Source organism: Dromiciops gliroides, chromosome 1, assembly GCF_019393635.1.
Source record: "Dromiciops gliroides isolate mDroGli1 chromosome 1, mDroGli1.pri, whole genome shotgun sequence".
In the NCBI taxonomy this organism is placed as follows: domain Eukaryota; kingdom Metazoa; phylum Chordata; class Mammalia; order Microbiotheria; family Microbiotheriidae; genus Dromiciops; species Dromiciops gliroides.
Genome location: NC_057861.1, coordinates 358,389,826 through 358,402,289, shown reverse-complemented (window position 1 = coordinate 358,402,289; position 12,464 = coordinate 358,389,826). Strand labels below are relative to the sequence as shown.

Here is a 12,464-nt window from a genome sequence, read left to right as displayed (position 1 = left end):
AGTTCATTTAACTACTAACCATTTTCACTTGCAACCTTAATAAAAGGGTAGTCTACACTTACCACCTCCTCTTCCTCACCATTTAATCTTTCCTTTCTTTCTTAGATTCTGGCAGCTGTCCTGACCACTTAACAGTAATTACTCTTTCCAAGGTCACCAATGACCTAAATGACCCAATGCAATGGTTTTTTGTTAAGTGCTCATATTCTCAGACCTCTTTACAACATCTCACTATTGAGGATGCCCTTCCCTTGCTTCTTGCCACCCTTTGACATTTTCTTCTCCTTTAACTTTTACAGTTGATATAATCAAACCTTCTCTTTCTTCTTCATCTTGACCCCAAATGTGGCCCTTCCCTCAGGTTTTGAATTCTTTTCTCTCCTTTCTAATCAAAGGATAAAAGATGCATGGCACTTCCATTGTCTTTGGCTGTTACCTTTATCTGGATGAGTCTTATATCTGTACTTGTGAGAAAATAATTATTAATAATGAATTTCTAGGAGAAACTCAGACATTAGTTATACCTGCTCCCCCCTCCCCCACTAAAAACCAGCCTGGGATAAGCTTCAGCTTAACAAAAAGGAAAGCAGATTGATCCTTCTGATTAGGTAGGGGAAGAAGCACACCTAGATGGTTGGAATTTGATCTCTAGACCCCCTTACTCCTAAGTCATGTCAATCAATGGAGCTGAATGATGCTAACCAATTAGCTTAGATCAATGTACGGTGACCCGACTCTACCAAAAGGAAGATAAAAAGACTGGGTCACGAGGGGCTTGCTCTCTCTTCTTCCCTGGACTCTTTGTTACTCTCCACGTGCCCTCACCTGGACCTCTTGGCTCAATATGCTGCTAAGTAATTGTTTAGGCCAGTAAGCCTGTGACTAGTGAGGAAGTCAGGGAGACACAAGGTCAATACTTTAATAATAGGTGATATTAATGAATAATAAATTCTTACTGCCAAAACTGGTGCAATAGTAATTAATATATAATTTAGTAATATTTTAGAAAATCCATCCTAGTCCCCCATTAATTTAAATAATACATACTCCCAGTCCTGACCTCTTTCTTAAAGTCCCACTACACATTTCTAGCTACCTAATGGTTATTTCCTTCTGGATGTTCTAAGGACACCTAAAATTCAACAATTATTGTACAAAATACTAATTTCCCCGAAAAATCTACTCACTTGTTTTTAAAAAAAAATACCCAAAACAACCCAACTACATTTAATGGATATCCACAGCTTTTTGTAAAAGCATCTTTTTGCTTTTGTTCATATATTGAAGAGAAAGTTTACAATTAAAAAAACCTATTTATTCTCCAGATATGCCTATTCCTATTGATTCTACCACTTCCTAGTGATTCTATCACAATCTCACAGCGATAGGATCATAGATTTAGAGGGAAGGGGCCTCAGAGGTCATTTAGTCAAACCTCCTTAATTTAGAGATGAAGAAATTAAAGTCTGGAGAAGGAAAGTGACTTGCTCAAGGTCATATAGGTAGTAAATGGCAATGGCAGGATTAGAACACGAGTCCTCTCATTTCATAGCCAACATGCATTTAAAAAAAAATTTAGAGGTAGCTAGCCAGCTGGCACAGTGTACTGGGCCTAAAGTCAGGAAGACTCTAATTCAAATCCAGCCTCAGATACTTAATAGTCTTCTGATCCTGGACAAGTCACTTCACCACTGAATACCTTATTTTCCTCAACTGTAAAATAAGGATAATAGTACCTTGAATGTAGAGGAGGTTATTGTGAGGTTCAAATGAGATAATATTTGTAAAATACTTAGCACAGTGTTTGGTACATAGTGGGCCCTTAAAAAATGTTTATTCTCTATTCCCCTTTTACCATAAACATTTTAGTGGGTTTTTTTGTTTTTGTTTTTTGCGAGGTGATGAGGGTTAAGTGACTTGCCCAGGGTCACACAGCTAGTGTCAAGTGTCTGAGGATGGATTTGACCCACATCCAGGGTCAGTGCTTTATCCACTGCGCCACCTAGCTGCCCCCAATATTTTAGTATGAATCTTTGAAGTCCATCTTTAATCCTAATTCTTTGCTTGCTGCCCACCTCTAATTAGTTGTAAAATCCTCCACAATATCTGCTCTTCTTAATATTTCTTGCAACCATACCCTGATTTCCATACCTTCCTCCAGCAGCATATATTCTGGGTTTCTCCTGATGGGTCGGCTTGATACCTAGAATTGCTAAATCTCTCTTAGAAATCCATCTACACAATACCACCAGATTTTTTTTTTGTTTGTTTGCATATCTCTGAACACTTTCTCTCCACTCTGTTCAAAAAATTCCAATGGCTCCTTATTGCCTCCAATACAAAGATCAGCTTCCTTAATTTGATTTTCGAGACCTTTCACAACATAGTCCTTCACTACTTATCTCACAGGATATGGTAGAAAGAATGACTGATTTGGGGGCAGCTAGGTGGCTCAGTGGATAAAGCACTGGCCTTGGATTCAGGAGGACCAGAGTTCAAATCGGGCCTCAGACACTTGACACTTACTAGCTGTGTGACCTCGGGCAAGTCACTTAACCCCCATCGCCCCACCAAAAAAAAAAAAAAAAATGAATGACTGATTTAACATCAAGGGACGAGTGTTCAGACCCTAGCTGTGCGTCTTGTGTAATTCACTTTACTTCTGGGTCTCAGTTTCCTCATCTGCAAAAATGAAGGGGGCTGGTTCGCTAAGGCTTTTTTCAACTTTACATCTAAGGTTCTGTGATCCCATTCACGCATCCTGTGCTCTGGCCAAACTACACTTACTTTTGAAACATGGGCTTTGCTTTCCCACCTCTGTGCCTTCCCAGAAAGCATTTTTTATTCCTGAAATACCTTGACTTATGCCTCCTGATATTTTCTCAAGCCCCACTAAAAATGTCACTTCCTCTATGAAGCTTTGCTCAATTTGCCTAGCTGGACTCCTCTGACCTCACTTAGCTCAAGGGACAGAGCAATAAAGGCAGCTTAAATAACTGTGCATATTTCGACAGAGGTACGTGCATAGCTATTACTAAAACATATGAAATATAAGAGCTATTAACTTTAATATGTGTACATTCTTGCAACTAATTTGTAACATTTGTCATGGAACTTTCCTAAGAAGACAAGAGATAGAAATGACTGAAATTCTAAATCTAAAAGACTTTTTTTTCAGAGTGGGGAAAATCATAACAACCAATAAAGTTGCATACTGGTTTCAAATCGCAGCATCACTGCATTTTGCAGTAATTAGCAACATCATACTGGAAATTTTCAAAATAGCTCACATGTATAAGGCATTTTAAAGTTTACAAAGACCTTTTAGAAAAATTATCTCAATTCTCTCAACAATGCTGTGATCTAAATACTATTATTATTCCCTCTATAATAAGGAGGAAACTGAAGATAAGAGGCTAAGGGTTTATTATTTATTAAGTATGTGCAGCAGGATTTAAACCCAAGTCTTCCTGACTCCAAGTTCAGTCCTTTATTCACAATGTCACATTGTCATTCCTCTGTGTGTTATCATCATCCTTATTTTCTAACAAATATTGCTGTACCACACAACACTCCTAATTTAATAAATTACAGACCTATGAAATGTCAACAACTGACCTGTTGAACATCTTGTTGGAAAACACACAGCTGAAGCCTCTGATGCAGACGGACCTTCCGGTGCTGCCAGATGTTTTCTAGCTGCCTCTGATGGTGAAGAACTTCATGGATGACATCAAGAACATGGTGCACAGCCTTGGAATAGTTTGCAGAAGCTGTCAATGAATCTGAACTGCCAGGAGTTAAAGGTCGTTGAAGTTTGTCAAGCAGTGATTTTCCATCTTGGCTTACCTGCCCAGGAATAAATTTAGCATTTATTTCAAGGGTGAGAGCTCTGTTCAGCATGCACTACTTATAAACACAGATTCCATTTCTATTCAAATGTATTTTTCTATAGAAAAAGTAAAACTTTCTATCATTTATCTGATGACAAGAAACCAAAAAGTGAGCTAAAATAAGAGCTAAGATAAGTGCAGTTGTGGCCTAAACAGCAAGAAGTCAAATATAAATGACTGAAATGGAAAAAGCCTAATGTTACTAATAAGCAAAGGCTAAAAAAGAATGCTCCCAGAGTATTTTCTAGTTTAAGATTAGGTGATGTTAGAGTATGAGAGTATATTTGGGGTGGGAGAATACTTGGCCTTTTACTGGGAGGGTGACAACAGAGACTGCTTAGCTACTCTGGAAGCTGGAGGAGTGGAAGAGCCCCACTTCAGTCCCTGTCCAACAACTGAGATGTGAGGCTACTTCAAGACTCCACTGACCAAAGTTTAGTAGGGTAGGGCAGAGGTACTCTGTCATATCAAATGTTCAGGGGCTCTCACACAATAGAGGAGCTGTCAATTTCCAGCACAAAGCATATTTTTCATATTGTTATGGGATTAAATAGCTCAAGTAACAAGAATTTCATTTACCATTCCTTTCTTGAGGATATTTACAGTTCAACACCTACATTAGCCATGAAAACTTAACAAAGGATTTATAGAAATGAAAATAATTACAACAATACATTTCTCCAGGAGGTTCAATAAAGATATACACCAATTTAATGAAACTTTATTGTTTGTCCCTTTCCAATCTTCTTACACTTCCCTCACCCCCACATACTCTGCAACCAAGTAGCACTGGACTCCTTGAACAAGAAGACATTATCACTCAAATGTGGTCTGTTCTTTATGACTAGAATCCTCTTCACCCTCATCAATCCTCTGGCTTCTTTTAAATCCCTCCTAAAATCTCACTTTCTAAAAGAAGCCTTTCCCAATCCTCTGCAATCCTAGTCATCCCTTCCCTCAGCTGATTATCTCCAATTTTTCCTATCTATATCTTGCTTTTACATAATCATTTGCATGTTATTTTCCTCTTTAGACTATGAGCTCTTTGATAGCAGAGATTTTTGTGTGTGTGTGTGTGTGTGTGTGTGTGTGTGTGTCTTTCTTTGTATCAATAGTGCTTAGCACAGTGCCTGGCACATAGCAGGCACTTAATAGGTGTTTGCTGGCTGACTGCTAACGCAGGAATAAAAAAAAATTGTAGCAGCAGAAATGTTTATGGTCAGCAGTTATGGGTAATTTTTTATTTTTAAATGTAAGCAAACTGAAAAGATTTCTTTTTAACCTCAAAAACATCCTTTCAGGAATATATTCCTGTCCACTATAGGAATCTCTCTAAGCAAATGTTGCGATAGAGTTTATACTGTTTAAGGGAATAAGATTAGTACAACCTGTTTCAATAACTCAGAAAAACCTGCTTTTTCTTACCCTTAGTAAAATAGTATTCCGTGGCCAAGATAAACATGATGATTATTTTATAGTCTAATAGACTGTTTTGCAGAAGAAAAGATTCCAAAAATAAACATCCTTCACCCTAGCATATCCCAGAAGGAGATGAACAGAAGGAGATATTGCAAAGAAAAAAGGAAGCCAAGTAAATTACATACAATTTAAACAAAAGCCTAACCAAAGCAATTAATAAAAAAGTTCATGATGTGCCAAGTACTTCAGGACTGTTTGGACTTAACTGCTAGGTAAATTCTGATGGATTCAAACAAGCTATGTCAACCTAGTTTCAAAATGTGTTTAGTTTTTAGGTATCTCTGTTGGAAAAACAGCTAGTAAATTCCTTACCAATTCTTATTACAACAAGTCTTCTGCCATTAATTTATAGGCTGAATTGTCCTCATTATCTCAAACTGGGGTGTGTGTGTGTGTGTGTGTGTGTGTGTGTGTGTGTGTGAAGGAGCACTTGTGCATTAAGGAAGGTTAATAAGATGCTGCTGTAAGTTAACTTGTATGCTATAAAATATGTTTTATAAATAACCAAATCAATAGCATACATTCACAGCTCAAGGGAAGGAAAATGCACAGATTAATTAAAGCAATAAAAGTGACTAAATATGTAATAAACAGTACTAACATGTCAAGAGTATTTGCCTCCATTATTTAAAAGGAAACATAAGTGCCTGGAATCTAAGTGAAAAATTACTTAGACTATTTTAATGGAAAGTAAATAGAGAATAAGAATAAGAAGAACAAAAACAATAGCTTTTATATAGTGTCTACTATACTCTTGGCACTGTGCTAAGGACTTTACAAATATCTCATTTGGTTCTCACAAAAACCACGAGTGATAGGTGCAATTATTATCTGCATTTTACAGATGAGGAAACAGGCAGACAGAGGTGAAATAACTTATCCTGATTCACATAGTTAGTAAATGTATGAGACTGGGATTTGAAATCATATCTTTCTGACTCCAGACCCAGTACTCTAACCATTGCACTACAAACTACCTCTGAGGCAGAAAGAACCTTTCTCTACTTTTTATGCCATACATGACAAAATAAAATTACACAGAAATTCATGGCCAAGTTTGCTAATTTCTGTTTCTGGTATCTGGATCTTGAAACTTGCTACTAGATTATATCTGACTAAAATGATCCCAGCAGGACTATCTACCTATTCACCTGTAAAATGTCAAAGTTTCATAATTATCTAAGAACAGGAAGCATCATTAAGGGCTTCTGGCTATGGCTAACCCTGACATAAGCATCTGTATGTAGTCCAAGACCAAAAACAACTGAACATCAAGTTAAGTTTGTTTGATTTAAATCTAACATTTCAGATCTAAAAGGGAGGCAGAATGCTGTTTCCAATGATTTGAAAAAGAACACTGAGTAAGAACAAAATATTCTGACATCATTAAGATATAAGTGATGAAAATTAACCTTTCTTGGGAAAATAGCAATTTTTTTTTCTTGGAGGGAGTGGGGGGAAAATTAAAGATTAAAGAAATCTCTAGGAGGTGTAAGTGGCATAACTAAAATATCCTTGCATTGGCAATCCAAGGACAGGAGTTTGCTGGTGGTTTGTTATTTTTGGTGGGGGAAAGGGAAAGACCTGGGGGTCAGGGCAATAGCTACTATTTATAGCACAGAATTTAATAATCATTCTGTGTTTGGTTCAACAATGCCTATTGGCTTCCCCAGCTTTGGCTTAACTTCATCCTTCATTTTGTGATTCTGATAAAAGTTGAAGACAGTCAGGATATAATGACATTCAAGGATCCCAAGTCATTACGAGGCTAGAAATTAGACTGGTCAAAATTCTTGCATCTGTCCCAGATTCAGGGAAGCAGCTAATTAGTACTAGTGAAAGGCTGGAAAATATGGAATGAAATAATAACCACTCTAAGGAGTAAATATAAAAATTCAGGCTTGAAAATAATTGTCAAAAGGTTTACATACCAGGTGAAATATCTTTCTGTGTTGAATTGTGGGCAATACATGAAGTAGAGTTGAAGGCAAACCATCCATGCCCCTACCTTTTCTGGCCCTTCTGGAATAGAAGTCTAACTGCAATTGGAGCTTTCAGAATAAACTTCTAGAATTTGGATTTGTAATTCAGTCTTTCTGCTTCTGGTCTGCTGCATTCATAGATGGGCTCTGCTGATGCACAAAACAACACTATGCTACTACTACTCAACTTCCTCCATGGTGATTCATCTCCTGCTACCTCTAGGCAGTTACTTATTGTTATTGTTCATTTTTTCAGTCTTGTCCAACTCTTCATCACCCCTTGGGGCTTTTCTTGATAAAGATAATGGAGTGATTTGCCATTTCCTTCTCCAGCTCATTTTACAGATGAGGAACTGAGGCAAACTGGGTTGTGACTTATCCAGGGTCACACAGTTAGTGTTTGAGGCCACATTTGAACTCAGGAAGATGAATCTTTCTGATTGCAGATCTGGCAATCTATCCCCTGTACTACCCAGCTGCCCAGGTAGTTACTAGAACTGCCTAAATTAGGAGAGTTTGAAAGCTACCAGCAAAAGCCTTCTTAGTTATCTCCTTTGGGCACATAGCATTACTCTAAGAGAATGGGTTCAGGTTGATTTTATAGGGTTTTCCCTTCCATAATACTACAGCTTGGAAAGACCTCAACTCTCTGGGGGAGGGGATGGGAAAAAGAAAAACAACCAGTGTTTTTGAAACTTACCAGCTCTGATGTTATGCCAAAGATTGAATATAATCTATTAAATCCAATGCAAGACTGCTTTGTTTGATGAGGCTTTAGAATAATTGGTTTGTAAAGTTACTATCAAGGCAACTGAGATTCTATATCCATAACAGAGGTGTAATTTTACAAAGCTAATGATTGGGGTGACTCATATATATTGCTGTTTGTTTTTATCCTGCCCTAATGACAATAATAATATCATTCTGTATTTATACAGTGCCTTGAAGCTAAGAAACACAACAAGCTTTGCAGAGAGGAGCTTATTAAACCTCATAAAGTCCTGTTGAGACATGTGGTGAGCCAGTGTGTTTTTTTCAAAAGAAGAAATTGAGGCAGGGAGTAAGTTTCCCAAATTTACATAAAAACCATAGAATGTCAGAGAAGAAAGACTAAAGATTTGCCCCTGCCCAATGACTTCAATTTATAGATGAAGAAACTGAAAAATAAAGTGACCTGTCCAAAGTCATACAGGGGGTTATTGGAAAAGCAGGAAGGAAAACTCATGTTTCTTGGCACTGTCTAGTTTTGTGGGAGTCAGTGTTTCAAGAAAAAAAGCTGAAGCGAGCCTCCTACCCTGATCTTATAGATCACTCTTTATTTCTTAAAGTGGTAAATACTTTTTAATGAATAATTTGTTTCACTTAATGATTTTAATGTAATCTAATTGGGATCTTTAATCCAGTAATATGGCCAGGGTTTATTGAACTGCTCGTCTTTTTTATAAAAAATTATATTTCTACAAAGGATAAATACCTTTTATTAACAAATAAAAAGCAAAACAGAACTAACATATAGTTATCTCTTAAACTACAAGGCAAATGTGTTGGTCTGTTTTGCTTAACTATGCTTTGTGTCATTTAAAATCTAAAAGGATGGTTCTAGGGGGAGGAAGAGACAGAGATGCTCTTTTTTTCCTTTTGTTGTTCTAGATCAATAAATTATGTAAAAAGTAAAACTACAAGTCATCATAAGTCTCTATGTATACTGCCCTACCCATTTGAGTGATCAAGTACGTTAACTCCAAATCTGGCAAGCTGAAGCAAGCAAATGTTTATAAGACTCAGGTATGCTCCTATTGTTGAAATACAAACAGGATCAACATGGGATAAGTCTAATTAAAACAGAGCAAAGCAGGTCTTTATGTAAAAATATATACATATACACACTCACATACACACACACACACACACACACACACACACACACACACACACACACTCACACATATAATCTTACTGGCAAGTCTTCCTATTTCCTATCTACACCATCAGTACCACTAGAAACAAGGAAAGCTGAATGGAGAAGCAGTTTAAATTTCCTCCTCTTTTAAAATTTAAAAGGATTTCACTTAGAAGTACAAGGTGATTATTTGTCTTGAATTTGAGCATTTTCTCATCCATAAAAAAAAAGAGTTTGCTTGAGATGATCTCTAAATTCTTCTGTGGATCTGACATTCTGATTCCACGATGCCTAGAGCCAAAGAATTCAGTCACTACTACCGCCCTGGGGAGATGTCAGAAAGCTTTAGAGAAAAGGGAGGCCACTTTTAAAAATATACACAGTAGCATCAGAATTTTATTCAGTTCCATGTAAAATTTTGTCAGGTTTTTTAGAATTACAGTCTTCTGGGGCTTACAGTTTCTCTGTAAACATAGTCTGAAAATTTGTGGCTTAAAACCTCAGTCTAAGAATCTTTTTATTTCTAGGAAATTTGTCCATTTCAAACTATCTGTACCAATTAAAAATCTTGTGAGACCACATCCTAGGGGGATGAACACATGACCCATATTTAAGTGTCTCATTTTCTTTATGAACTCAAATCTGATTTCAAATTGAAAAGTGATGAAAAGAATGTAATAATAAGAACAATAACATTAATTTCTACCCTCATGGTACCTTTCGTAAAAATCACAAGGGTAGTTTGTAATCTGGTTCCTTCAGTGGCTGAGGAGAACAATGCCAAGGACTCAGGTATGACCCTTGTAGTCTCTGAGTAAAAATATAGTTCCATGGCTACAGACCACATTCTTGGCCCTGGCCCTGGCCCTGGCCCTGGCCACACATCTCATAAATGTGTGCCACTGGTCACAGGAATGACTGAACAGCTCAAACATTATCACCACCACTTGAAAGAAAACTCAAACAATGCAATTCTATTCTCAAAAAGTGAGTAGTGATCCTGATAGACAAAGAAAAGAATGATCATTCACTCTCTGTAACAACTGGAAAAATTGAGATTCAGTGAAGTTACCCTATTTTAGTCAGGTATAGAATTATGAAAAAGTTAGACATGAAGGGTGATACCATAGGCAAATTAGAAGAGAAAGGAATAGTCTACCTGTCAGATCTATAAACAGGGGAAGAATTTATGACCAAAGATGAGATAGAGAACATTACGAAATGCAAATTGGATCATTTTGATTACATTGAATTAAAAATGTTTTACACACAAAAAATCAATGCAACCAAGTCTAGAAGGAAAGCAGGGGGGCAGCTAGGTGATGCAGTGGATAAAGCACTGGCCCTGAATTCAGGAGGACCTGAGGTCAAGTTTGGCCTCAGACACTTGACACTTACTAGTTGTGTGACCTTGAGCAAGTCACTTAAACCTCACTGCCCCACCAAAAAAAAAGAAGAAGAAGAAGAAGAAGAAGAAGAAGAAGAAGAAGAAGAAGAAGAAGAAGAAGAAGAAGAAGAAGAAGAAGCAAAGCAGAACGCTGGGGAACAATTTTTACAGCCAGTCTTTCTGATAAAGGCCTCATTTTTAAAATATATAGAGAACTTAATCAAATTTATAAGAATATAAGCCATTCCCCAATTGAGAAGTGATCAAAGGTTAAGACTAGGCAGTTTTAAGATGAAGAAATTAAAGCATTCTATGTATGAAAAAAAGTTATTGATCAATACTAATTAGAGAAATGCAAATTAAAACTACTCTGAGGGGGGCAGCTAGGTGGCACAGTGGATAAAACACTGGCCCTGGATTCAAGAGGACCTGAGTTCAAATCCAGCCCCAGACACTTAACACTTATTAGCTGTGTGACCCTGGGCAAGTCACTTAACCCTCATTGCCCTAAAAAAACAAAAAACAACAAAAACCAAAACAAAAAAACTACTCTGAGGTACCACTTCACACCTATCAGATTGACTAATATGACAAAAAGAAAAAAGGAAAATTATAAATGTTGGAGAACATGTAGGAAAATTGGAACACTAATGCATTGTTGGTGGAGTTGTGAACTGATCCAACCATTCTGGAGAGCAATTTTGAACCATGCCCAAAAGGCTATAAAACTGTGCAAATATAATCCTTTACCTCTATCTGGAAGGATTACACAGAAATATCAGTAAGCTGTCCATAAGAGGTAGATTTAAACCCTTGAAATTATAAAAGTAGGTGAAAGAGGTAACTTTCTGACACCCAGTGATATAGATTTATATAAATTATTATTCAAGTGATCTATAGATTTGTTAAATCTCCTATAAAAGTAAAGTCTGAAATTCCCCATGTCTTCTAGAAGGAACATTGGGCTAAAAAGTAAAAAACCTTTGGTTTAAGCCTAGCTCTACAAGTCTGGTAAGAGGCTGTGTAACTGTGGGCAAGTCACTGAACCTTTCTACAGCTGAGTTTTCGCACTGATAAAATAGTAATAATACTTGAAAAATGTAACTCACATGGTTCTTTAAAAAGCACTTTGTAACTTTAAAATGTCATATAAAAATATGGACTGGCATGAGATAATCTAATAATAATAATAGCTAGCATTTGTATAGCACAGTGTGCCAGGCACTGTGCTAAACACTATACAAATATACTTAATTTTAAAATATACATTTTAAACATCAATCCTGAATAAGCTCAGAAATAGAATGCCTTAAAATGAAGAAAGAATCCATTCTATTCCTTTTGTTTTTGTTTTTTGGGGGCAATGGGGGTTAAGTGACTTGCCCAGGGTCACACAGCTAGTAAGTGTCAAGTGTCTGAGGCTGGATTTGAACTCAGGTACTTCTGAATCCAGGGTCAGTGCTTTATCCACTACACCACCTAGCTGCCCCCAAAGAATCCATTCTAGACAATCAGAATTCAAAACGGGAAAAATCATCACAAATAATTTGTTCATTTTACTAGGTTTAGTTGGGAGAAAAAAAATTATGATGGCATCTATGAAAAGAAAGACATTTCAGACATGAGATCCTCTTTCCTAGAAAGTCTTATTTAGGAGGATTAGAAAGATGGATTCTGTTAAACAAATATTTATTTAGTGGCTACTATAACATATAAGGGCTTGAAGGGAACATTAATAAAGTGAAAATAACCTAGGGCAACATAAATAAATGTGTACTGTGACCAAAAATAATGTGTCTAAGACTTAAGTTTAGTTGCTTACA

The 12,464-nt window shown here is 36.7% G+C and overlaps 1 protein-coding gene across 1 annotated transcript in view; it reads right to left on the bottom strand.

The window, feature by feature from the left end:
- Positions 1 to 12,464, bottom strand: part of TRIO (trio Rho guanine nucleotide exchange factor) — a 274,256-nt gene that overhangs the window by 244,045 nt on the left and 17,747 nt on the right. The window contains exon 5 of the mRNA XM_043979301.1: positions 3,619 to 3,849. Within this exon, the coding sequence (XP_043835236.1) occupies positions 3,619 to 3,849 (231 nt within the window). The remainder of the gene's footprint in view (positions 1 to 3,618; positions 3,850 to 12,464) is intronic.